We start from the raw sequence: 27758 nt of genomic DNA, 5'->3' as shown, positions 1-27758 counted from the left end.
TGACGACAACACGCGTGACCATGAAGGTGGGCTCCGGTGTGCGCATGCGTGCTTTGGTCCTGCCTGGGCCCGGACAACAGAATTGGACGGTGAGAAGGGGCAGTGGTCCTCCCCGGCATCCAACTGTACAGTGGAGGCGGAATGCGGTGCCCGGTTGTAAGGAGCTCCCGGTAACGGTAAGAGGGTGTATGATACCTCCGGAGGGGGCGGGGCCTTGTTACGTGACGTCAGAAGAGACAGTCCACAACAATAATATAGTGTTCTGTCTTTGCTCCCTATGTATCATTGTGTGTATGTGTGACAACTTCTAGTACCTGTAATCTTCATCTCTGTATACGATTACACTATATCTATGCTATCCCACATATCTGTCTGATCACGTGTGTGATGACATCACTTTATGTGTAATATTCCATATACTTGTGTGATAACATCACTGTATCTATAATATTCTATATACTTGTGTGATATCACTGTATCTATAATATTCCATATACTTGTGTGATATCACTATAATATTCCATATACTTGTGTGATATCACTATAATATTCCATATACTTGTGTGATATCACTATCTATAATATTCTATATACTTGTGTGATAACATCACTGTATCTATAATATTCTATATACTTGTGTGATAACATCACTGTATCTATAATATTCTATATACTTGTGTGATAACATCACTGTATCTATAATATTCTATATACTTGTGTGATATCACTATCTAAATTATATTCCATATACTTGTGTGATGACATCACTATCTATAATATTCCATATACTTGTGTGATGACATCACTGTATCCATAATATTCCATATACTTGTGATATGTATGATAACCCTTATATGTGCTATATTTTGCCGTATACTGCGGACCTATTCAAGTAAATGGGTCTGTGGTGCGATACGGGATTTACGCGGCTGGTGCTCATGTATTGTGGTCCGTAGCACAGGACACAGATGCTCGTGTGCATGAACCCTTAGAGAGGATCCTCAGAATAGGGCCTCATGCACACAACCGTATTTTTGGTCCGTGTCTGATCTGCATGTTTTGCTGATTGCATGCGGACCCATTCATTTCTAAGGGACTGCACACGGCTGTGCCGCAAATGATAAAATCGGGATCTATTAAAAGGAATGACAGAGTGGAATGCCCATAGAGAATAATGGAAATGTAATATTTGAATTAGAGACAAAACCATTTGACATATCTAATAATTATTTAGCAGGCTTACTCTCCAAGTTCAGTGGGATTATTTAAGGTTCAGATTATGTGGAATTATCACTGTTTTCTACAGAATGACGAGGGTGAATGACACAAAGGAATGCCCATAGACTATAATGGAAAGTAAGCTATGAGCTCATTTGCAGGTAAATCTGTGTTATGTAGGACATTAACCTTTACCTCAAGTGTTCCCTGGGTAGAGTAGCAGACTGTAAAATGAAAATTACCTTGGATTATAACCGTTTTCTATAGAATGCAAAGGTGATGGAACGCCCATAGGCTATAATGGGAAGTAAAACGTGACTTGGTGCCAGAACTATTCAACATCAAATAAATCTGTAGCAGGCTTGCGCTTCAAATTTAGTGGGATTATTTAAAATTGAGATTAAGTGGGATTATCATGGTAATGTCCTAAATAACACAGATTTACCTGCAAATGAGCTCAGAGTTTACTTCCCATTATAGTCTATAGGCATTCCATTGTGTCATTCCATAGAAACCAATGATAATCCCACTTAATCTTAATTTAAAATAATCCCACCGAGTTTGGAGTGTATATTTATTAGATATGTCAAATGGTTTTGTCTCTCATTCAAATATTACATTTTAAATTATTCTCTATGGGCATCCCACTTTCCTGTTAAAGTCTATGGGCATTCCACTCAGTCATTCCTTTTAGTAGGTCCCTATAAAATCTGCCCTATTCTTGTCCTTTTTGCGGAAAAAATAGGCATTTGGCGGCTGCAAAAAGTGCGGTCTCTGTACTTTGTGGATCACAAAACTGATACATCCAGTTTGAGAGGCTAAAAGGGCTCCTGCACACGACTGTATATTGCAGGGCTGGCCAACCTGCGGCGCTCCAGCTGTTGCAAAACTACAACTCCCAGCATGCCCAGACAGCCTACAGCAGGGCATGGTGGGTAATTGTAGTTTTACAACAGCTGGAGAGCCGCAGGTTGGCCAGCCCTGGTATATTGGGTCCGCGTCCCATCTGCATTTCTGTGGTCTGTAATAATGTGGACAGCACATAAATGTCATCCGTGCGGCCATTCTGCTTATAGGACACGTCTTCTTCTAGTCCCTTTTGCGGGCCGCAAAGCAGCAATGGCCGAATGTAGGAGCCCCGAAGGTCGTCAGCCTTTCCCTGCCCTGTAGTGCTCCCATCTATGTGTGCTATTCAGACACAGGGTGTCAATGGGAGTTCCTAAAATCCCATTCACTTCCATGTAACATCTGGATACGACCTGCCGTGCGGCACACAGTGGAAAAAATACATTTAGCAAAGGCTTGTACCAGGCTGCTGGCGCCATACTGGGGCTATATGGCGGAAGCCAAGAGTATTGCGGTGCCTTCTCTATCCCACACTATGGGTCTGGACTCTGACTTCTTCTACAGAAATTCTCTAGGACCCCCGTAATAGACAAACTGTTAGAGTGTAATACAGTGTATCGCAGTATTTTATGTCGCCATCCATGTCGTTGCTCGAGCATTAGCTGTTATGTTTAGTATTGGGGGGAGATGGATGGGAAGTACTTTGTATAATGGCCTCCTAAACATTGCCTCTGTGCAGACCCTGGGCTGCTGCATCAGGATGTGAGCGGGCTGTGGCGGTGGGTGGGCGTACAGCAGGCACACTGCATGGCTTGTGGAAGGAGGCATAAAGGAGCTGTGTGTCCTGCCCGCCCCGGCCAGTAATATCTCCCTCAGCAATGCTGCGGTGAACGTTGTGTGCGACTCCTGTGATGTCACATGTAGCGGTGCGGTCGTGCCTCCCTACGCTAAGGTCCCATTCACATTTCCATGATCGTTTGGATTCGTTTTTTGCCCTCCATGTGTCATCCATATTCCACAGACACTGCGGAGATTCATTTCCAGAACATCGCCTACCAGTGACATAATAGGGATGCCGTCCGTGTTGTGTCAGTGGTTTTCACCGACCCATAGACTTCAATAGGCTCGTTTGCCCCAACTCACAAACCAAAATATAATGCAAGTCTCTGTGAGAAACACATTGAAATCAGTGGGAACGTGCGCTGTCCGTGCATATACCTAGTGAATGAGGCCAGAGGGGTACGTTCACACCTACTGGAAAGGCTGTTGATTTTTTTTGCGCACACATACCGCAGCAGCAACGTGGATGCCATTTTTTAACAGATCTCTTCCACGCGGTGTGCGTTGTGGATTTTTTAAAAACTGTAGCTTGTCAATTTCTTCTTCCTATTTAGCCCATTTAGCAGAGAAATTGGAAACAATTTTGCTGCGTATTTTTCCACCACAGGCAAACCTCCTGTGCCTCTGTTATGCCGTAAAGGACTGTCTAGAACAGTGTTGGCGAACCTATGGCACGGGTGCCAGAGGCGGCACTCAGAGACCTCTCTGTGGGCACCCGCACCCTGGAAAAAGTCTATGGTGTACCAATATGCCTTAGACTTTTCCTGCCATTCATCAGTCCAGGGCGCACTATGAACGGCACAGGCAGTGCATTAAATGTAGGCAGCTATTATAGCTAAGTGATAAAGTACATGGAAGATATACTATATTGGACTGTTGTATTCAGGGTAAATTGCCGTGTTGGCACTTTCCGATAAATGCGTGGGTTTTGGGTTACAGTTTGGGCACTCGGTCTTAAAAAGGTTCACCATCACTGGTCTAGAACAACCAAGAAGCATAGGTCTGACAACCCAGTCGGGGGCCGTGGGCGACTGCTCTTGCCAATTAGAAAAGAGCAGCTGTCAGATGAGAGAGGCTCCATGCTGACGTCTGCGCTCATTTCAGGCTCAAAAACCAGCCATTACTTGTAATCATTGTCAGTATTAAGGCTCATGCACACGAACGTATTTTCGTTCCGTTAGTTTTTTTTGCAGACTGTATTCCGTCTGCATTCTGTTTCCGCATGTCCGTTCCTCAAAAAATAGAATGTGTCCGGTTTAGAAAGTATAGTCATTAAAGGGAACCTGTCACTGGGATTTTGGGTATAGAGCTGAGGACATGGGTTGCTAGATGGCCGCTAGCACATCCGCAATACCCAGTCCCCATAGCTCTGTGTGCTTTTATTGTGTAAAAAACTGATTTGATACATATGCAAATTAACCTGAGCTGAGTCAAGGACAGGTTCCCTTTAAAGGGCTTCTACCACCAGAAATACTGTTATGTAGCTGACTGACATGAGCGATGCGCTAATGTCAGCACTACATAACAGTATGTTTTAACATTAGTCCCTGCAGCCGTTTTTGTGTAAAAAAATAAATAATAATGCTAATGAGCCTCTAGGTGCTATGTGGGCGTAAAATCAGCATCTAGAGGCTCCGTCTACTCACCCTTTATCCCGCCCCGCTCCTCTTGATTGAGGTGACGGTTCGCAGCATTGTTGATGAAATCCCGCGCCGTTCACTTCTGTACTTGGCGCAGTGAGTGAATGATGCGCTCCTGCGCCGCCTACGTCACAGTGAGGAAGCCGGCACCAGGAGAGCGGCCTTCACTCACTGCGCCTAGTACAGAAGTGAACAGGCACGGCGAGGGATTTCGTCAAGGATGCTGCGAATCGTCATATCAATCAAGAGGACCTCGGGCGAGATAAAGCGCGAGTAGACGGAGCCTCTAGGTGCTGATTTTACGCCCACATAGCACCTAGAGGCTCATTAGCATATTATAAAAGGGCTTATTTTATCAAAACGGCTGCAGGGGGCTAACGTTAGAAACATACCTGTTATGTAGTGCTGACATTAGCGCATCGCTCATGTCAGTCAGCTACATAACGGTATTTCTGGTGGTAGAAACCCTTTAATGGCAAGGACCGCTGTGCTCCCCACTTGTCCCTACTATCTCCTTCCTCTTCTGCAGTGGAACTCTGAAAGTCCCACTCCCCGAATAAGTGGCGGTCTCAGCATCGAATATGCCACAATTGTCTTATTTAAACAGAAATTGCTGAAGAAATGTTGCAACGCCTTAAAAAAGTGCCACCATGTTTGTAATGGCAATGCCGACAGGACACCATGCTGCACTCAAGAACTACCAGATCCGTCAACAGCAGCAATGGGATTCTTTTTCTACATTGCATGGAGCACAGCTCTGCTCCCCGCCAGACACATTCAAGTAAATGGAGCCGTGTTGCAGTCCCTACACTTCTCCCCAGTGACTATATTCTCCTTTCAGGCACGGGGGCTGCGGCAGGACCACACCAGAACTGAATATGGGTGAGAAAAAACCGGAGGCGCTGGACTTTGTCAAGGATTTCCAGGAATACCTCACCCAGCAAACGCACCACGTCAATATGATTTCTGGCTCTGTGAGCGGAGACAAAGAGGGCGACACTTTACAAGGAGGTAGGTGCCACTGTAAGTGTTTCAGAATTACACTTTTTTTTAAATAAAATGTACTCCTGTGCTTAAAGGGGTGGGACGCCTTATAGATACTAAGTGCAAGAAGGGCGGGTAAGCGGTATATAGACAACTTACAAATGTTTAGACTTCAGGAGTTCGGCCATGTTTTCTCCCACATCCCCTTGCCCCCTTATCCCCATGTTTTACGTTGTGGGTGTGCGAATTGTGTAGATATTACTAGGGGGTCGTAAGAGTTTCTAGCAAGACCCAATTGCTTAATTAGCGGTCCTTCTTTGGATCAGCTAAAAAGGCTGCACATGGCAAGTGCAGGAATAGTTTACTCGTTGGCAGTGCCCACCAGTGAGAAGGACAGGATGGTACATGTACGGTGGATATTGGGTCTGTAAAGATGGCACCCCTTAAAACCACAGTGTTTCTGCTGTTTTAAAAAGAGGACCTTTCACCGCTCCTGACATGTCTGTTTTAATAGCTTCATGCATTCCTCATGATAACCATTCTGGAGCATCTCTTCTTAGAGCTCTATGTTGTGCCAGTCCTCTATTATTCCTGCTAGAAGTTATGAATGAATTGCTATAAGCCTTCAGTAAGGGTACAGAGGGGTGGTAACCAGTTGGGGGTGTGTACCTGCACAGACTGAAAATTACAGCACTGATTGGATAGAGTGAGTCTGTGCAGGGACACGCCCCCAACTGGTTACCACCCCTCTGTACCCCTACTGCAGACTGCTAGCAAATCATTCATAACTTCTAGTAGAAGTAATAAAGGAATGGCACAACATAGAGCCATAAGAGCAGATGCTCCAGAATTGTTATTACATGGGGAATGCATGAAGATATTAAAACAGACATGTCAGGAGTGGTTAAAGGTCCTCTTTAAACAGCAGACATCCTGAGCTAATGTCTGTGATCGGCAATAATGGCGATCACAGACCTTTAACGTCTCAGGTGCCATTGTCAATTGTGAGAGGCTTTTCCTCACTGAGATGAGGGCTCCATAGGAACTGTTGCTGTGGTAGCCTCAGATCCTTCAGAGTAACCGAGGCTAACACAGCAAACGATCGGCTTCCCCAATCTCAGCAGGGGAAGTGCAGCTCTCCCAGGGAAAAGTCCCATAGGCTGCAATGGCAATTCATTGTAGTCTATGGGATATGTAATTGATAGATAAAAAAATTAATAAAAAGATCATTTGCACCACTGTGTCCCGAAACGCCCATATTATTAAAATATAAAACGTATATCCTGTATGGTGAATGTCATAACAAAAAAATAAATAAAAAAAATTGGTAGATTCGCCTTTTTTTCCCCCCCTCTTTGCTTTACCTGACCCCAAAATGGTATCACTGAAAACTACAAGTCACCCTACAAAAAAAAAAAAGCCTACACAGAGCTCATTAAACATAACTGTAAAAAAGTTATGGGGGGGGGGGGTCAGAATATGGCGATGGAAAGAAAAAACATTATTCCAGAGTTTTTTTTATTCACTATTAAAACTATATAAATGTGGTATCGCTGTAATCATACTGACCCAGAGAATGAAGGGAACAGGTCAGTTTCACTGCATAGGAAACCCATAAAACCGTGGTGGAATTACATTTTGTTTCCAATTTCACCCCATTTGGATTTTTTTCTCAAGCTTCCCACTACTTTCTATGCAATATTAAATTGTGCCATTAGTAAGGGCGACTTGTTCCGCAAAAAAACAAGTCCTCATACGTCTATGCGAACGGAAAAATAAAGTTAGGCTACATGTACACGAACGTTGATTGTTTCAGTGTCCGTTCATTTTATTTTTTTGCGGATAGAATGTGGACCCTTTCATTTCAACGGGTCCGCAAAAAATGCGGACAGCACACAGTGTGCTGTCCGCATCAGTATGTACATTCCGTAGCCCTGCAAAAAATTTAAAATAATAGAACATGTCCTATTCTTGTCCGTTTTAGACATTGTTACAATGGATCCGCAAAAAAAAAAAATTTTTTAAAAATGGATGTCATCCGTTTTTTCTTGCGGGTCCGCAATTTGCAGACCACAAAACACATACGGTCGTGTGCATGTAGCCTTAGGCTATGAAAAAGCAGGGAGTAAAACAAAAACGCAAAAATGAAAAAATGTCATGTCATGAAGGGGTTAAGATCTCTGTCAGCATATGTTTACATTCATAGGCCACAAACCATAAGCAGTGGATAGTTGGCAGAGCTGAATGTTTGCTCCGGTTGTATACAGTCTAGGCAATCTTCTGCCTTCAGGCTGATACACTGTAGCAAACCATCAGGTCCTGGTGTAGATTTGTATTGATAGAGCATCTGTCAACAGGATCAAACCAGGCATATTTCTGGTAGGGTTGATCCTGCGGATTAAAATAATACTTGTCTTGTAAAAATCACTTACGGGGTTCCCAAGAAAAAATAAAATAAAAGTGTAATCTTTATGCAAATTAGAGCTTTAGCGCACGAATGGGTGGGGCCAAGACTCTTAGGCCCCTTTCACACGGGCGAGTATTTCCGCGCGGATGCGATGCGCGAGTTGAACGCATTGCACCCGCACTGAATACAGACCCATTCATTTCTATGGGGCTGTTCACACGAGCGGAGATTTTCACGCATCACTTGTGCGTTGCGTGAAAAATCGCAGCATGCTCTATATTCTGCGTTTTTAACGTAACGCAGGCCACATAGAAATGAATAGGGTTGCGTGAAAATCGCAAGCAAGTGCGGATGCGGTGCGATTTTCACGCACGGTTGCTAGGAGACGATCGGGATGGAGACCCGATCATTATTATTTTCCCTTATAACATGGTTATAAGGAAAAATAATAGCATTCTAAATACAGAATGCATAGTAAAAAATAGCGCTGGAGGGGTTAAAAAAAAATTTAAAAATAATTTAACTCACCTTAATCCACTTAATCACGAAGTCGGCATCTCCTTCCGTCTTCATCTTAGCTGTGTGCAGTAACAGGACCTGTGGTGACGTCACTCCGGTCATCACATGATCCATCACATGATCCATCACCATGGTAAAATCATGTGATGACCGGAGTGACGTCACCACAGGTCCTGTTGCTGCACAGAGCTAAGATGAAGACAGAAGGAGATGCCGGGCTTCAGCAATGAAGTGGATTAAGGAGAGTTAAATTATTATTATTTTTAACCCCTCCAGCGCTATTATACTATGCATTCTGTATTCAGAATGCTATTATTTTCCCTTATAACCATGTTATAAGGGAAAATAATACAATCTACAGAACACCGATCCCAAGCCTGAAATTCTGTGAAGAAGTTCGGGTTTGGGTACCAAACATGCGCGATTTTTCTCACGCGAGTGCAAAACGCATTACAATGTTTTGCACTCGCGCGGAAAAATCGTGCGTGTTCCCGCAACGCCCGTGTGAAAGAGGCCTTAGTGCACCTCAGCTTTCAAGTTCTGTCCACGCCCCTTGGTGCACTGAAGCCCTAATTTGCATAAATAATAGTTTTTTTTCCCTCAGAGATGCCACAAATGATAACAAAACAGGTATCCTTTTAATCAGCAGGATCAACCCCACCTGGCAGTATGCATTATTCCATTCATGAAGAGTAAGCAGAGATATTACTAATGTGGTGAACTGAAATGCAAATTTTCTTAGAAAACTTTGAAACTTTTCATTGAGAGTTTATACATGCCCATCATTATGTATGCTGTATCTGTGTGCTGACCCTTTCCCCCATGACGACAGCTGACTCACTTTCTATGAATCAGGGTCACAAAACCACGATGTGTACACCGCTAACTCTCCGTGCCTTGCTCTACCGGCAGCTGGGACAGACAGCGATCAGAATGGGCTGGACCACCCGTCTGTGGAGGTCTCTCTGGATGACAGCGCGGGGATGCTGGTGGATGGCTTTGAGCGGACATACGACGGGAAACTAAAATGTCGCTACTGTAACTATGCCAGCAAGGGCACCGCTCGTCTGATAGAACACATACGCATACACACAGGTAGGACCCGGTCAGTGCGCATGCGGGGCATGAGTGCCTATTGTAGAGACTCGCATTGAATGGCTCAACACTATGTGCTGTGTGCTCTCATTCATTTTGGGGACCCCGTTCTAGAGGTAGGGGTGGGACCCACACCTGACATTGGTGGCATATCTCAGTGATGTGCAAATATGTGAGCTGAGACAACTGCTCAAAGCTCAAAATAGGTGAGAGGTTAATAAATGCAGCACATCTTTACGACTCCAGACAACAGCTTATCAATATCACATCGGTCGGGGTCAGACTCCCGACACCCTCGCCCATCAGCTGTTTTAGGGTCCATTCACACATCCGCAAATTGCAGATCCGCACGGACATGTGCGTTTCACATTTTGCGGACCACTCATGGCCGGCCCTGTGATAGAAATGCCTATTCTTGTCCGTGGCTGCAGACAAGACTATGACTTGCTGTATCTTTTTTGCGGGGCTGCGGAACAGAACTACGGATACAGACAGTACACGGTGTGCTGGCCGCATTGAAATGAACGGGTCCGCACCTGTTCTGCAATTTTAGATGTGGACCCATTCATATTAACGTCTGAATAGACCCTAAACTGGCTTCTGCGCTCCAGGACAACACAGGATAGCGGCCATTTATTTTTTAAATGTCCCAAATGCCCTACAAATAAACTTTTCTAACATACTTTATTCATTGATTTTTACTAAAGACATTTCCACCACACTTTAAACTCACTGTCCTGGCACATCGCTGACTCGTCAGTGGTGTACGGACTCTGCATGTTATCAGTGGGGCTGCAGTGGACGGTGTAGGGCAGGAGCACACATAGCTACCTGTGCCCCCCCGAGGTTGGCTAAATGCTGGTGTACCACATGGATACCCTGTAACAACGTGCTATGCCAGGATTAGCGGAACGGTCTCCAGCTCGTACTCCGTCTGATACAATGCAGAGTCCGTACACTGCTGAGAATGGTGAATTTAAAGGGCGGATGAAAATCAGAGCTTTAGGTGGAAATTTATTTTAGGAAAAAAAAAGTAAAGAAATTCCATTTAGGGACTTTTTATTTTTTAAAGTTGAATAAAAGTTTTCATGAGGCCTATTCCTGATTGCAGCAGCTGATTCAAACAATTGATTATGGGAGGGATGGACCCCTAAGATCTGATTACAGTCCTATCTGCGGTCTCCTCCATCAATAGCCAGATCGCAGCCACTTTTTTTTTTTTCTTTCCCGACAGTTCATTTTTATGGACAGGTTTGTCATTCAAGGAAAAAAAAAAGGCAACTGCATAATTTTGTGTCTAATTTACTTTCCTTCTCTTTCCCCCCCACAGGTGAGAAACCGCACCGCTGTCACCTATGTCCTTTTGCATCAGCCTATGAGCGCCACCTGGAGGCTCACATGCGCTCTCACACAGGAGAGAAGCCTTACAAGTGTGAGCTATGTTCCTTCCGCTGCAGTGACCGTAGTAACCTGTCCCATCACCGCCGCCGTAAGCACAAGATGCTGCCCATTAAGGGCACACGTCCCCACACTTGGCAACAAGAAAATGTGGGGTGTGCTTCAGAAAAAAGTTAGCAGCTTGGGCTACAGTCGTCGAACTCTTATTAACCTCAGCCCACCATCCATGGTGGTGCACAAGCCAGACTACCTGACTGACTTCTCTCATGAGATCCCCAGTATCCAGAGCGAGGCCTATGAGAATCTTGCCAAGGTTACACATGGATCTGGAGGACTGTCTAGAGATCCACAAGAGCTCATGGTGGATAACCCCTTAAACCAGCTATCTACCTTGGCAGGACAGCTTTCCAGCCTTCCACCAGATACTCAGAACCCTGCTTCACCAGACACAGGACCATGTCCTGACGAGAAACCGTTCATGATCCAGCAGCCTCCAGCGCCACCCTGTGTCTCGGCTGTCTCCACCAGCGTTCCTCAGAGCTCCTCCCCGACCAGCCCGGATGTACGTCCGACACACAATCATCGGAACTGTAGCCCCATGGCCGGCCCCAGCAGCGAGCGTAGTGGCCGGACCAGCACCCCCAGCATTAGCAACAGCCAACCTAGCACACCAGCCCCTGCTCTGCCAGTCCAGGACCCTCAGCTTCTGCACCACTGCCAACACTGTGACATGTACTTTGCAGACAACATACTCTACACAATCCACATGGGATGCCACGGATTTGAAAACCCTTTCCAATGCAACATCTGTGGTTGCAAATGCAAAAACAAGTATGACTTTGCTTGCCACTTTGCTCGAGGTCAACATAGCCAACACTGACTTCTAGTAGCCTTTATCTTTGTATGTCACTCTGCTCCTCAGGAGACAGTCCGTCTTATAGAGTGCCTGTCATTTGAGGAATGTGTATAGGATGCAAGTATAAATATATATGTCTCTCATTTGGTCCCATGGTCTGACTCGGAAGGAAAAAAAATATATATTGCAAGATGGCCGTCTTGACAGCATTGAGGGAACCAAGCCAGGTAGAGCGGACAGGAAGTTTTGGGCATCACTTCAAGGACAGATGCCTATAGATATGTGATGTTTATGATACTGGATTAGGCACCTAACGTTTAGTTGTCTGCCCAGTTGTCTGTTGTTCTCATCTTGCCCCCCCCATGGACAGTACGAGAGGGGGGTCATCAGAATATAACCAGTTTTCGTTGGGAGAACCTCACAGTGATCATACTTCTACAAGGTGAAGACTGTTGGCATCTCTGTAAGTGTTGTAAACCCTGTCAGTACTTTTATTGTCCATCGTCGGGATTTTACCTTCTTGCGGCCTTTCGCCCTGCGTGTGATGGGCTTGAATGAAGTCATTTTAAGAGTAATTATAATGGTTTCCAATTGGAAACTTTTTTTTTTTTTATATATATTTTTTTTTTATGAAATAACTTATCATTGGTCGTTAAATATGTTTGTACAGATCTATTCACCGTGTGTTCAGTGTTGCTCCAAAGAGTCAAACTTCTTTGTAAACCACGCTGTATAATAAATGTGTGTTGTCTGCCCACCTCCCCAGTGTCCCCCATCACCTTCATTTCTTCAGTGAGAATGGTAAGAAGCCGAGCTCCTGGAGGCTCAGGGTAGGTTCACACGGCAGGATTTTGTCCACGACAGAACCCACCACATATCCCAAGGAAGAAACTGCGTCAGCCGTAGGATTTCAGGCAGGACCCAGCTGTGGCTCTGCGAGGGGGTCAGTGCCCCAAGAACGAGCTTGGTGCAGTCTTGAAAACAGCATGGCAGCACTGAAACCCGAACCCAAAATCCTACGTCTGAACATACCCTTAGAAGACGCAGTACCAAATCGGAGTCCTTTTGAAGAATGGGAAGCAGATACAACAATACAAAGACCAATATTATATTACTTTACTAAAAAGCTGAAATGGAAGAGATGTGTTGGCTCAGACCACGAACGATCATTGCAGGACAATGGCCCCCTGACACAATTTTTAATCCTTAGATAGTTTTTAAACTAATAGTGAAAGGTCCTAACTATATCAGTGGGCAGAGCGGCGCCCAGGGGTCCCCCTGCACTTACTAGTATGTCTGGGCGCCGCTCCGTTCGCCCGGTATAGGCTTCGGTGTCTGCAGCTCCCTCTGTTGTACTGGGCGGAGTCTTTGTATTAGGGTTGTCCCTTGCTGCAGCGCTGGCCAATCCCAGGCTATGAGCTGTGCGCTACGATTGGCCAGCGCTGCAGCAAGGGACAACCCCAATACAAAAACTCCGCCCAGTACAACAGAGCGAGCTGCAGACACCGAAGCCTATACCGGGCGAACAGAGCGGCGCCCAGACATACTAGTAAGTGCAGGGGGACCCCTGGGCGCCGCTCTGCCCACTGATATAGTTAGTTTTTAAACTAGTGAAAGGTCCTCTTTAACCCCTTAAAGAGTAGGATCTCAGTATCTGATTGGTGGGGGTCTGACTCCCCATACCTCTGCTGATAAGCTGTTACCCTCTAGCTGTGATGTGCAGTGGATGGAGCGGGTTTATGCATACGAGCGTGGTTTTGGTCTGCATCTAATCTGCATTTTTTGTGGATCGGATGCAGACCCATTTACTTAAAGGGTTTCTGTCATTAGAAATAACGTTACGTAGCTGACCGACATTAGCGCATCCCTAATGTCAGCAGTATATAACAGTATGCCTTATAACGCCCTGCCTGCCGCCGTCCTTTTAAAATATGCTAATGAGCCTCTAGGTGCTATTAGGGTGTTTCTTTAGCATCTAGAGGCTCGGTCTACGCACCCTTTGGCAGGTCCAGTGTCCCGTAAATCCCGCGCAGTCTCGTTTAGTATTTGGCGCAGTGTGTGATGGAAGCGCTCCTGCTGCCTGCGCCGAATACTAAACTGGACCGTGCAGGTGCGGGATTTACGGGACACTGAGGAGAACTCGAAAATCAGACCTGGGCGTGCCAAAGCGTGTGTAGCCCGAGCCTCTAGGTCAGTGTTTCCCAACCAGTGTGCCTCCAGCTGTTGCAAAACTACAACTCCCAGCATGCCCGGACAGCCTTTGGCTGTGTGGGGAGTTGTAGTTTTGCAACAGCTGGAGGCACACTGGTTGGGAAACACTGCTCTAGGTGCTGAAGTAACGCCCTAATAGCACCTAGAGGCTCATTAGTATATTTTAAAAGTCTTTATTTTAAGAGAACGGCGGCGGGCAGGGCGTTATAAAGCACACTGTTATGTACTGCTGACAGCACATCGCTAATGTCAGTCCGCTACATAATGTTATTTCTCATGACAGAAACCCTTTAAGTGTGCTGTCCGCAGCTGCACGTCTGATAGATATATATCTATCTAAAAAAAATTTTTTTTTTAAATCAAAAATCGCACATGTCCTACCCTTGCCTGTTTTTCAGACAAGAATAGGCAGTTCTTACAAAGGGCTGGACATACCATTCTGCAAAAACGGCTGTGTGGATGAGGCCTTAATGAGGGCAGCGCTGCAGTTACTATGCAATGGATGGAGTTACAACTAAACAGCTGATCATGGGGACGGGGGGTGTTGGCGCCCCTGCCGATCTGACATTAGGATAGGTTATCAATATCAAAGCCACGCATAATAATTTTTTTCCTCCCTGCCTTGTTTTGTGCGGAACACATTGTACTTTCTTATGAGACTATTTACTATTTCATACAATGTATTTGGAAAGCTGGAAAAAAATTAATGGGGTGGAATTATTTTTTTTTCAAATTGAATATGTTTTCATTCGATTGCTTATACCATACTGCTAGTATTTCCATCTATGTTCATGTTAAGCCTTTTACTATGACAGGCCTGGGAATTATCAGACGGACCCCGGCGGCAATAGCAACCAAACTGCTTCTGGCACAGTCATTGCAGGGACACCATTCGGTCACCAGAGGGAGCCCTCTGACTCCCAATGACTGCTCAGAAACCATGGCAGCAGTTGACCACAGCATCTGAAGGGTTGAATGTACCCGATTGCCTCTGCCGCTACTAGACTATGGTGGTTTCAGAAGGGCGTGGAGACCTATAGTAGTCACAGCTGTTGGCAGCACATGTTGCTAGGCAACGCCTACTATTTCATAAAAAACTTTTACTACATTGTCATAAGTTTTGAGGAGTGCGAGCCCGGATCCTGAGACTCCCACCGCTGGAACTGAAGCACTCGGATAAGCCCTGTACCCCTTTGGTTTTGGCTGAGCTTGCCTCTCCTTGTTGTGTATGCACATCGCCTCCCTAAAGAGAAGCTAGTAAGGCTAGGACACGTACATTTTTTTCTGCAACCATGACAATGTTGACATCTACGTACCTGCAGAATGTGGGCTGTATACGGGATGTCCATAGCAGATGCACTTAGGAATCATAAGTAATAAATTATGGCTGATCACTAGGAGACAGAAGACGGAGCTGTAAATGTATCCACATGAACCTTGTGCAAGTATCGCTGCAGAATACAGTCTACCTCCGCTCTAAAGGAGGACTGGACGCTGGAGATGCCATCTGCGGCAGCAGAACGAACAGTCCTAGCCGCTATAGTTTGCCGTAGCTGATCCAGAGCTTTAGACTTTGTCTGCTGAAGTTCTTGTGCAATCTGTTTAATATCCTTTGCCGACACCAACCCTAAAATAAAGGGCAAAGACAGTAAAAAAGTATAAAAAGGTAAGTCAAGGTATGGCTCTCCTTTTGGTGGACTTCATGAGAAACCGGAATCTCTCCAGCACAAACTCTGGACCAGATCTTAAAGGGAACCTGTCACCATGAAAATGCTAAATCAGCAGGCAGCATGTCATAGAGCAGGAGGAGCGGAGCAGATTGATGTGCAGTTTTATGGGAAAAGTCCCTATTAGGGTGAATTCACATGATGTATTTTTTTGATCCACAAAAAATACAGAGGACGTCCGTGTGGACCCATTGTAACAAAACAGGCAAGAACAGGACATGCTCTTTTTTGCAGGACTGAAGAACGGACATACAGATGCGGGCAGCAAACTGAGTGTTGTCAGCATTTTTTGCGGCCCCATTGAAATGAATAGGTCCACATCCAATCTACAAAAAATCCAGGCTGGATGTGGAACAAAAATATGGTCGTGTGAATGAAGCCTAACTTGTATTTGATTAAAAGGGTTCTCTCACTTCAGCAAACAGCATTTATTATGTGGAGGAAGTTAAAGGGCTTCTGTCACCCCACAAAAGTCATATATTTTTTTTTTGGATAGTTACATTCCTTATAGCGCGATATAGGAGAATATAATCTTGTCACTTACTTTGATGCGGCCGTTTCTATAGGAAAAAGCCCTAGCCCATATGCAATCCCAGGGTCCAGGCCGCCGGAGAGGCCTCTGCTTTTTCCTATAGTGTGCAAGCATGACCACCACTGCTGGATTGCAGGGTAGTCATAACAATGGAAACGAGCCGTGTATAATGTGAAAGGAAAAATAACAACAATATATTAGTAAGCGCCTTGTATTAACGTTCTCTACATGATAAATGCCACTTACTGAAGTGAGACAACCCCTTTAAATCCCTGCTCATTTCCGTCTTTGAAGTCCAGAAGGCGGTCCTATCAGTGATTGACAGCTATCTCTGTACACACAGTCAGAGGGAAGGCTGTCAGTCACTGATAACACCGCCTCCTGGACTTCAAAGGAAAAGAAATGTAAATTTATAAATTACAAGTTTTATAGAATTTTTTCCCACAAAACTATATATCAGTCTGCTCATCTCCTCCTGTTCTATAACCTGTTGCCTGCAACGCAGACAGTGTTCAACATGACAGCTTTTCTTTAAGCCCTGGTTTGACCAGACAACCAGAATTCTGGTGCATTTGGCTCGTTACAGGGGTTTTCTGAGATTTTTTTACTGTTGACCTATGCTCAGAACAGGTCATCAGTATCCGATCGGCGGGGGTCTGACACCTGGGACCGCTGCCCAACAGCCGTTTGAGAAGGCACCGGTGCTCTTGGTTGCGCCACGGCCTTCTCTCAGCTTTTCCTAGGCCAGAGATGTCACGGTCATCGGTCATGTGGCCTAGGAGCAGCTCTGTCCCTTTCAAGTAAATGTGCATAAGCTGCGATACCAAGCACAACCACTATACAATGTACGGCGCTGTGCTTGGTGAGCTGAGAGAAGACAGTGGCGCTCACAGGAGTGAGTCCCGGGTGTCGGACCCCCCCACACCGATCAGATACTGATGACTTATCCAGAAGATAGTTAAATCAGTAAAAAAAAAAAAATTATATATATAATCTCGGAAAACCCTTTCAAGTCTGCCCCAGTATTCTCCAAAGTTGCCAAACATCTGTGTAAGGGCTCATGCAGCCCGTGCCCATATTGTGGACTGCAAACAGTGGGATTTCAGTCAGTGCTTCGGCACTGCAAAAAAAAAAAAAAAAAAACAGAACATGTTGCAGACTGAATCTTGCGGATTGCAGACGCATTCAAGTGAATGGGTTCACACCCACAAACATCGGGCACGCAGCCGGTGCCCATGCATTGCGGACCGCCATTTGCGGTCGTCAGCACAGGCACGGGGCACAGATGTTCATGTGCATGAGCCCTAAATCACAATTGTATGGGGGAGAGAGGTTCTAGAAGATTACTGCCCATGTATAAAATGACTATAGTCGAGCATGCATCGCTTACCCTTCACTGTCTGCATGGTCTCCGAGATGAGCCGGCGGAGATTCTGATCTGCTTGATGGACGACGTTGGCTGCACAAATGTAACGATCCTTCTCCTGTGAAGAAATAACAGTGAAATATTGTCAGGTTTAGATGGGCTAGACCTATGGTGGGTTTAATTAAAACATCCCCCCCCTCTCTGGAGGAGCACATTGAATATAATGGGCAAATGTAATGCTTTATTTCTCTGGGGCACACAGTGAATAAATATTTGGTTTGGCACCATGTGGATTTCTGCAAGCTCTAATGGGAGAGTCAAAGACATTTCTACAAGTTTGCTGCCAGGTTCATCCAGAGATCACAGTTGATGGTGGATGGCTCCATATGTGGTGGACTGCCTCTTAAAAATAAAAAATAAAAGTCCAAATCGGACACATATACTGTAACGTCAGACACATATACTGTAACGCACAAAGGACACAAATGATCAGATGAAACTTGCTGCAGAAGTGTTAGGAGAGCAGATTTAAAGGGGTTCTCCTATTCAAAGGATAGGGATAAGGCTACTTTCACACTAGCGTTCGGGTTTCCGTTCGTGAGCTCCGTTTGAAGGAGCTCACGAGCGGACCCGAACGCAGCCGTCCAGCCCTGATGCAGTCTGAATGGAGGCGGATCCGCTCAGACTGCATCAGTCTGGCGGCGTTCAGCCTCCGCTCCGCTCGCCTCCGCACGGACAGGCGGACAGCTGAACGCTGCTTGCAGCGTTCGGGTGTCCGCCTGGCCGTGCGGAGGCGTGCGGATCCGTGCGGATCCGTCCAGACTTTCAATGTAAGTCAATGGGGACGGATCCGTTTGAAGATGCCACAATGTGGCTCAATCTTCAAGCGGATCCGTCCCCCATTGACTTTACATTGAAAGTCTGGACGGATCCGTACTAGGCTATTTTCACACTTAGCTGTTCTATGCTAAAAATAATGCAGACGGATCCGTACTGAACGGAGCCTCCGTCTGCATTATTATGGGCGGATCCGTTCAGAACGGATCCGCCCGAACGCTAGTGTGAAAGTAGCCTAAACGGGGAGATTTATCATCGTGAGTTTGCAAATTTTAAAAATTGTTGCAAGTGGCCTTTTCACACCACCCTCAGCAAATTTCTAAAAATGGGGCGTGGCCAACAGTGACAAAATTTATCTCCATCTACGTCAGCTTTTTAGAAATCTACGGCAGCTCAGGCACAAACTGCCTAATTTATGTTGAGGCCTCCATCACGAGAAGGGGGGTTGCAATCTTCCCCATATGAATTGAGCAGCAGGTTGCCACTCCATTGATTCTCTACAGGAGCTGCAGGAACGGCACTGTCCGCTATCCCCAGAAGTCCCATAGAGTTTAATGGAGCGTCAGGGGAGCCCAACCAATCAGACACTTGTCTCCAATGTTGTGGATTGGAAAGGCGTGTATTTAGCCCTTAATCCTGGGCCGTGCACTTACAATTGGGCAGATTTAAAACCTACATGATGTTCGGGTAATGGTGTACGGTTCAGGCACGGGTTCTTACCTTCTCCTCACTGTCCTCCTCCATTGGCATAACAGGGTTCTCCAGGGCTTGAGTCATTAAACTGGTGATTCTTTCCATGAATCTGTCATATAAAGTGCAATAAGGAAAAATTATAGAAGACACCCACCAGTATCCCACCGGCCAGTGGCTCCAAAATGTGTCAGGGGGCCTACTCCCCTTTGCCGAGCTGAGCGTGCATGTGTATGGGGGAGGGGGGAAATCTGATGGAAGTGCTATAGGTGGTAACTGTCTAATGTGTATGACCAGCCCAACGGTACTTTAGATTTGGCACTGGGCTAGGCCCGAAAATGATGTATGGAGGGTGGGGTGGAGTACATCGCTCTGGATTCTAAGCTGTATACCAGGGATGCCCAAACTGTGGCTTACCGGCTGTTGCAAAGCTACAACTCCCAGCATACCTGGACAGCCTACAGCGGGGCACTGTGGGAGTTGTAGTTCTACAACAACCGGAGGGCCGCAGGTTGGGCATCCCTGCTGTATACCATTGGCTTTGTAGTACTAATTTGATGCTGTCCACTATCCTTAAAGGGATATTCTGGTAATTTGACGTTATCCCCTATACACAGGATAGGGGATAACTATTAGATCAATGAGGGTCCTGCCTCTGGTACTCCACATGATCATGAGAGCAGAGACCCTGTACCCTGCAGGGCCTCCTGAAATAAACGGTGTGGCAGGTCAGACCCCCACCAATGTGTCTCCCTTGTCTTGTGTATAGGGGATAACATCAAATTACTGGAATACCCCTTTAAAGGATGATGACAACTAGTCTCCTTATTCCCTATAATGGTCTAATGCACGGATATATCAAACTCATGGCCCTCCAGCTGTTGCACAACTACAACTCCCAGCAAGCCCTCATAGCTATAGGATGTCCAGGCATAATGGAAGTTGTAGTTTTGCAACAGCTAGAGGACCACAAGTTTGACATTCCTGGTCTAAGGAGATCATAGAAGGTGTTCCTCTGTCTGAATACTACACTTGTCCTAGGCTTCCGCTCTCAAACTTAATTGTTGCCTCGGGTGCCGGGAACCGGACCCCCAGTCTGTACTGTATATGATATAAGACATGCCCGCCTTTCCTTACTCATCCATCTCGATGCCGTTGGAGGTGTCCAGGTATAGGCTGGCTTTCTCCCACGTGTTTTTCTCAGGATTTGGTCTCTCTAGTTTGGAGTCCATCAGGATTATTGTTCTGTCCATGACCCGATTCTGTCTCCTGTTGTTCCGTAGTAAGCAGCAGTCAACAGGACAATGCAGATAAATCTGACAGAACCCTAGAGAATCTGACCGAGAAAAAAACATTAGCTCATAAAGGAGGTCCAGGCAGTGAGGATAGTCATAGGCTTCATATGAAACAACCTCTTCCAGAAGGTGGCCTGCTGGGTCATGGCTCTCCTGGTAAACAGCTGACAGCAGCCACGCAGGGACAATACAAGGATGGCGCGAGTCCACCAGATTGAAATAGCACCTCTCCATTTGGGCTCATGGGGCGGGGGTCCTGAGTGTGGGAGGACATGTGCACTAAGGTTGCCTTCATGAGAAAACCCCTTGCAGCACAGTAGACAAAGCCCAAAAAAAAGACCGCCTTACGTGGATTACTCCTGACAGGGCAGGCAGCTACTTCCCCGACTGAGCATACACATAGGGGGCCATTAACTAAGCTTTTTAAAAGTTTACTTTAGTGGCGTAAATAGGTCTTATATTTTATCACACACCATTTGTGCAGCAAAATGTGCAACAGGCGAGAAAAAGGGGCATGCCGTGGGTGGGGAGCATGTGGCACCACAGGCCTGCCACATTTATCTTTCTTCATCAAGTGTATCACATAGCAGGGGTCACAAGATGTGCAAAATATATGCGACGTGTGCCTCTGCATAAATGTGGCCCATCCTGCAGCAACACAGGGGGAAATCAACGTCCCCCATAATAGCCATTTGAATCCCATCCGACGCGGGACCTTTTCTGTCTTACTGACTGATTCATATGCTCGTTCCATGCAATGTCTGTCTGCACTGCAGAGGTTCAAAGCAATGTGCAACCTTAAAAGGGGAAATTCCAGCTTTTTACATATCTAAAAGCTGGAATATCCCAGCGTTTTCAATTCCACTATTGAGATCAGTCATTGTCCCCATTCATTGTCAAACGAAACAGAATGCATTTCGTTCCATTTGGTTGCGTCCCCATTGCGAACAGACAAGGTAAGTCAATGGGGACGTATCAGTTTTCTCTGACACAATAGAAAACGGATCCGTCATGGCTATATAAGACATAATACAACTGGATCCCTTCATGATGAATGCATGCGGTTGTATTGTAACGGAAGCATTTTTGCAGATCCATGACGGATCCGCAAAAAAAACGCTAGTGTGAAAGTAGCCCAAGTGGTTTTCCAGGGAAATCATTTTATTTAAAAATAGGGACAGAAAGAATCGCTACTCACCTCACTGGGGCTCTGCTGCTGCTGTTCCAATGCTGCTCTTCACTTCCTGCTCCCAGGCTCTACACACAGGAAACTGTTTGAATTGCCCCCCACAGCCACAGTGATTAGCTGTAGGGGCAGTCTAAACCATTTTTTTTTTGTGTAGAGCCAGAGAGTAGTAAGTGAAGGGCAACGGGAACCAAAGCATCATTAAAACAGCAGCAGGGGACCGGTGAGGTGAGTAATGATTCTTTTGCATTTATAACTCATTCTGCATTTCCTCTGGAAAACCTATTATCCGGCCATGCATGGGATAGGTGACGAATACTTTTCGTGGTATAATCCCTTTACTATTCCTGTGTTGCAGTAGCGTTGGATTTAAAGAAACGTGAAAAAGTCAAAACAGCGAAAGAGGTGCTTACACTCTCGGGCCAGCTGGAACACTTCGTACCGCATGCTCTGATAGTAGAAGTTATCGTCCAATACAATATAGACCGGAATGGACTTCACATTAATGGACCAGCAGACGCATTCTGAGTCTTCTCCAGCAGAGATTAAGCCTTGACTTTCCAAGCATTTAATAAAGCGGCTCCAGGTTTCTTCAGTCTTCCCACTTGGAGGTTTTAAAGCCGAACAAGTGAGCAGAGCTACTAAAAGAGACTCAAGACACTGCAAGACGCGCTGCCGCTGCTGCTTCCACGGAGACGTCTGGAGAACGGAAGAGGAGAGCATTGATGAAGCAGGTGTCCAAGAATTCAATACTTCATCTTCAAATAATACTGAGCGTACCCCCCTGCCACATAGCGAGGCTGCATCCAGCACATTGACTGGAAGAGATTTTATAAATAATGTGCAGTGTAAACTGATTCCCCCGTAGATTTCGCCCTTCGCAATGCATAGGATACCTTCACAGGGCAGGTTTCCTGTGCCGATTGCGCACTGAAACCCCAGAGTATTTTGGGCCTCAATGCTCCTTAAGGGGGTTGTCTGGGTTCAGAGATGAACCGAACATATCCCCGTTTTCACCCAGGCATTTCATGCTCCGATGCTCTCCCTTGCCTTGCTCTAAATCGGAGGGCTCAGGCTTTTTCTGGAGATCCGATGACGTACTGGGCTCTCCATGGGGTAAGCTAGGCGGAGGCTTTCGCCTAGCAGTAAGCCCGGTGATGTCGCCAGCACTAATGGGCAGGCTCGTAGCCTGTGAAACAGCTAGGGCAGCGATAAAGCCCGCCCGTCAGTGCCGGTGACATCACCAGGAACACTGCTGGGCAGAAGCCTCCGCATAGCAGTGTAAAAAATATATAAACCCTTGCCCTGTGCAATAGGGCCAAGGGAGCGCTCATAACAGGGGGGCTGCCTGGGTGAAAAAGGGGATATGTCTGTGTTCAGCTCTGAACCCGGACCACCCCTTTAAAGGGCATCTGTCAGCCGATTTGTACCTATTTAACTGGCTTACCCGTTACCTGGGCACTTAGCAGCTGAAGGCATAGATATGAGGTATGTGTTCCACCCTTTCTGAGGCTACTTTCACACGGATCCGTTCAGATAATACAACAGTCTGCTTCCGTTCAGAACGGATCCGTTTGTATTATCTTTAACATAGCCAAGACGGATCAGTCTCGAACACCACTGAATGTCAATGGAGGACGGATCCGTTTTCTATTGTGTCAGATTCTGTCATAGAAAACGGATCAGTCCCCATTAACTTACATTGTGTGTCAAGGACGGATCCGTTTAGATTAGTTTCATCAGACGGACACCAAAACACTGCAAGCAGCCTCCAAAGCGGAATGGAGACGGAACGGAGCCAAACTGATGCATTCTGAGCGGATCCTTTTCCAGTCAGAATGCATTAGGGCAAAACTGATCAGTTTCTGACCGCTTGCGAGAGCCCTGAACGGATCTCACAAACGGAAAGCCAAAACGCCAGTGTGAAAGTAGCCTAATTTATATTGGTTTTGGAAAAAGCTGCCAACTATATTAAATTACTATGATGTATTTCGGGTCAGGAGATGGCGCTGACACAGCCCGTGTTTCTCAGGCCTACCGTAGTCATGTGTGGTTTTTTCAGATGTTATTTTTCCTATATGGAAAAACGCATTAAAAAAAGGGAGTTTTCTAATTTCCTTCATATGACTGCTGCACGTTTTAGGTCCAAATGAAAGCATTTTTGGGTAAAATGCACCTGGATTTGTGCAAGCGCCATTCAAATATGTGAGAAAGAAGCAGACGTTTCTACAACAAATCTGCTGCATAAGAATACAGCCTTTAACCCTTTCCTGACATTGCGATTTTCCATTTTTCGCTTTCTGACTTCCCAGAGCCATCATTTTTATTTTTTTGTTCACATAGCCACAAATGCTATTTTTTTGCAGGACAAGTTGGTTGTACTTTCTAACGCCACCATTTAATAATACATAGGATGTAGTGGGAGGCAGGAAAAACGGAGGTGGAACTGGAAAGAAAAAGCAATTCCGCCAGGTTTACGGGGCTTTTTCTTTTTACGACATTCACTATGCTGTAAAACTGACCTGCTTTGCATTCTCCAGGTCAGTACGAACCCGGTGATACCACATATGTATAGTTTTTCTTGCGTTTTAATACTGAAAAAAAAATTATAAACTTTTGAAAAAAGAACTTTTGTCTTTTCATCACCCTATTCTGATCCCTGTTTTTCATACAGTTTTGTCTACGGTCCGGAGATGTGTGTGGGCTCATTTTTTGCGGGACGATCTGTCGTTTTTGAAAATACCATTTTGGGGGGGGGGGGGGTGACTTTTTGATCACTTTTTATTCAATTTTTTGGGAAATAAAGTAATGAAAATCAGTCATTTTTCTTTTTTTCTGTTACACCATTCACTGTATGGGCTAACTTTTTAATATTTTAATGGCGATGTCCATGATGTTTTTTTTAATTGTTTATTTTGGAGAAGGGGGAGGATTGATTAGAAATTCTTCAAACTTTTTTTTTTTTACTTTTTGTTAGGTCCACAACTTGTAATCACCAGATTGCAACTTATACATAATAATGGAAATTGCTCTATTATTCTGTATAGAAATCACTATATCACCGTTCAGTGCTGCCACCTAGTGGCCTGAACCAGAATAAAAGGGCAGCGGTTGCAGAGAGAGAGCAGAGCCTGTAGGTGTAATGACTAGTGTTGAGCGCGAATATTCGAATTGCAAATTTTTTTCTCGAACATCGAGATTTCGCGAATATTTAGAATATAGTGCTATATATTCGCGAAATTGAATATTCTTTTTAATGCTCCAGTCAGTGCCCGTTGCCGCTTCTGCCGACTTCCGTGCTCATGGAGCATCCCCATCACCATGGGAACGTCGCCATATACTAGAATGTACTGTCGGATTTGAGAATTACGTTGAAATCGCAATTCGATTATTTCAAGTTATAATAATCGAATTGCGATTTCAACTTAACACTGCGATATTCCATATTCGTTAATTCTAGCCTAATATGGAATATAGCAGGTCCAAGTTGAAATCACAATGCGATTAATATAACTCGAAGTAATCGCATGGCGATTTCAACTTAGCACTGCTATATTCCATATTAGGCTAGAATTAACGAATATGGAATATAGCAGCAACCATAGTAAACCAGGTCCAAGTTGAAATCGCAATTTGATGAATTCAAGTTATAATAATCGAATTGCGATTTCAACTTTTTACGTATAATCTTAATATTGCTATAAACTTCGTCTTTTAGAATATTCATAATATTGCTCTAACTTCGTCTTTTAGAATATGACGAATATTCTAAAAGACGAAGTTAGAGCAATATTACGAAATTTCGTAAAATACACATATAGACTGTAATTTAGCTAATATACTGCTATAGTAATTTTTTTAACAGTGTGCATATTTTACAAAACTTAAGTTCAGAAAAGGCAAAAAAAAATTTGAGAAAAAAAAATGATTATAGCACTATATTAGCTAAATTACAGTCTATATGTGTATTTTACGAAATTTCGGAATATTGCTCTAACTTCGTCTTTTAGAATATTCGTCATATTCTAAAAGACGAAGTTAGAGCAATATTACGAAATTTCGTAAAATACCGTTGCCTTATACTATTAAAATAAAAAAATAATAAATAAATCGCAATATGCGATTAATTAAATCGCATATTATTCGCGATATTTGGAAAAATTACGAATATTCGATTTCGGCAAATATAAAACACGAATATTCAATCGAATATTCGCAAAATATCGCAAAATCTAATATGGCACCTCCCGCTCATCACTAGTAGTGACAACTCCCCCGTTGCATAATAAATCATCTTTCTCAGTAATGTGGGCACATATGAACATGGGACCAACACTGATGCCTTCAGCTGCCAAGCGCACATGTAACAGGTCAGCCAGTGTCATAGGGACAAACCTGCTGACAGATGCCTTTTACTTGGCTGGCCACCATAATGGCACGTCTATGTTAATGCTACACAATTAGTTGCATCTCCCGCCAAAGATGCTGTCCGCAGTGGAAACACTGGGGGAGATTCATCAAAACAAACGTAAAGGAAAACTGGCTTAGTTGCCCATAGCAACCAGATTGGTCGTTTCATTTTCCAAAAGGAGCTCTTTAAAATGAAAGGTGGAAACTGAGTGGTTGCTATGGGCAACTAAGCCAGTTTTCCTTCATCTCTCCCACTGTGTCTCATGGGTTGGTATTGGTGCCTCAGCAGCCATACAGCACCCAAAATCACTTCGGACATTGTACGGTTGTCTTGGTAACTTGACCGCCTGGTCTGACATTGTTTCTCCGGTTACCTACTGCAGCAGGTGATGCAGCTACAATCATATCATTACATCAGAACTCCAATACAGTACAAGAGCTGCTGAGTGATAGATATATATATATATATATATATACACACACACCTTACAGTACCATAACAAACATGGCTACTTAGGATTTTAATATCACAAGTGACAATCTTGTATCACAAGCTCTCATTGGCTATCTCAAAGACCAGTTATGTATGAATGAAACTGATTGGCTGCTTATTACTTACGTCTCTTCCGTCCTGGTTCTCGGACTGGCAGGAAGCCTCGCGATACTCGTGCCCTGAATCTCCCTCGAAGGCGCCGTCTGCCATAACGTCATCATAGGATACTACAACCACCGAGAACCGGCTGTGCCTGTTTTTCAGCTGCCGGGCTAAGGTTGATTTCCCGGCTCCGGGAAGGCCGCACAGAACACACAGTCCGATATGAGAGTTTTTAGCCATGATAGACTCCTCCATAATAACACTCGCGCTGTGTGCGCATGCTCAAATTAGAAGTTGGAAGTCACATGGTAAATGTGCTTCCTGTGCTGAAGGATTGTGGGAGTTATTTTAATCTGTAAATGGAGCTTCCTTTATTATTCTGGACATTATTCCAGCTGAGCTCGTGCTGGAGACTTTATGACTATTGGTGATTTTATTATTATGCTTTTTAACATGAGACAATTCAAACGTTCAGTCCTAAATCTTCACCGAGGTCTTAAAGGGACCCTCTCCTATGGATGTCTCTCACATCAGCGCTTCTTAAAATACTTCAAGGACTGAATTTTCCAGATTTTTGGGTAATGGGGAAAGCTGCAGGTTCCCATCTCAGAAAGTGATGGCATAACACCAAGATATGCCACAACCTTCATAGGTGGCGGTCCGACTGCTGGTACTGCTAGGGGTGCCACCGGCCAAGCTAAGCCACACCCCAAAGGGGCTGTGATTGTGGGGGCATTTCTTAACGCTGTCATACTGTGGCTCCCAATAATATTAATGCGTCTGTTGAAGCCCTCCAGTTGCCTTCATTAGTGCCGGTGTAACGTTACATTTCCCTACCCCGTGAGATTTCCCTACCATCGTCACTTCCGGCCGCACCGGACATGACGTGAGGAGGTGTGCCGCGCAGGCGCATAACGACGGGGTAGGGAAATTTCACAGTAGAGTTAGGTGGACACCAGTGCTTTTTCCCTACTGTAACCGCTGGTGAGGTTCCCAGCGCATGCGCAGTGTCGGTCGGTGTCCAGCTGAGAACATAAATACGATCACCGCGGCTGCGCACTGGCCCGTCATTTTTCCCTACCCTAACCGCTGATGAGGCTCCCAGT

General features: G+C 45.1%; 2 protein-coding genes across 3 annotated transcripts in view; one reads left to right on the top strand and one right to left on the bottom strand.

Annotated features, from left to right (window-relative positions):
- The window catches only part of ACADSB (acyl-CoA dehydrogenase short/branched chain), a 49791-nt gene extending 22852 nt beyond the window's left edge, over positions 1-26939 (bottom strand). Inside the window, exons 1-6 of one of the 2 annotated variants that reach the window (XR_006390172.1) lie at positions 26677-26939; positions 22061-22346; positions 20304-20502; positions 19197-19278; positions 17664-17757; positions 15331-15641 (exon numbers count right to left, since the gene is read on the bottom strand). Coding sequence is in view for 1 of the 2 variants with exons in the window: in XM_044295893.1 (XP_044151828.1) it covers positions 15331-15363 (33 nt within the window). In the remaining variant the exon portion in view is untranslated. Of the gene's footprint in view, positions 1-15330; positions 15642-17663; positions 17758-19196; positions 19279-20303; positions 20503-22060; positions 22347-26676 lie in introns of those variants that run through there. The other variant, XM_044295893.1, reaches the window with a different exon arrangement.
- On the top strand, positions 38-11946 carry IKZF5 (IKAROS family zinc finger 5). Its single transcript, XM_044295895.1, is given in 5 exon segments — positions 38-176; positions 5386-5555; positions 9367-9549; positions 10880-11073; positions 11075-11946. Coding segments are annotated over 4 exon segments (1263 nt in total). The 5' UTR covers positions 38-176; positions 5386-5422; the 3' UTR covers positions 11828-11946.
- Positions 26940-27758: the final 819 nt, after the last annotated feature.

Source organism: Bufo gargarizans, chromosome 6 (assembly GCF_014858855.1).
Source record: "Bufo gargarizans isolate SCDJY-AF-19 chromosome 6, ASM1485885v1, whole genome shotgun sequence".
Taxonomy (NCBI): Eukaryota; Metazoa; Chordata; class Amphibia; order Anura; family Bufonidae; genus Bufo; species Bufo gargarizans.
Note: the sequence above shows the minus strand (reverse complement) of the source record. Positions and strands in the feature narration are given on the sequence as shown.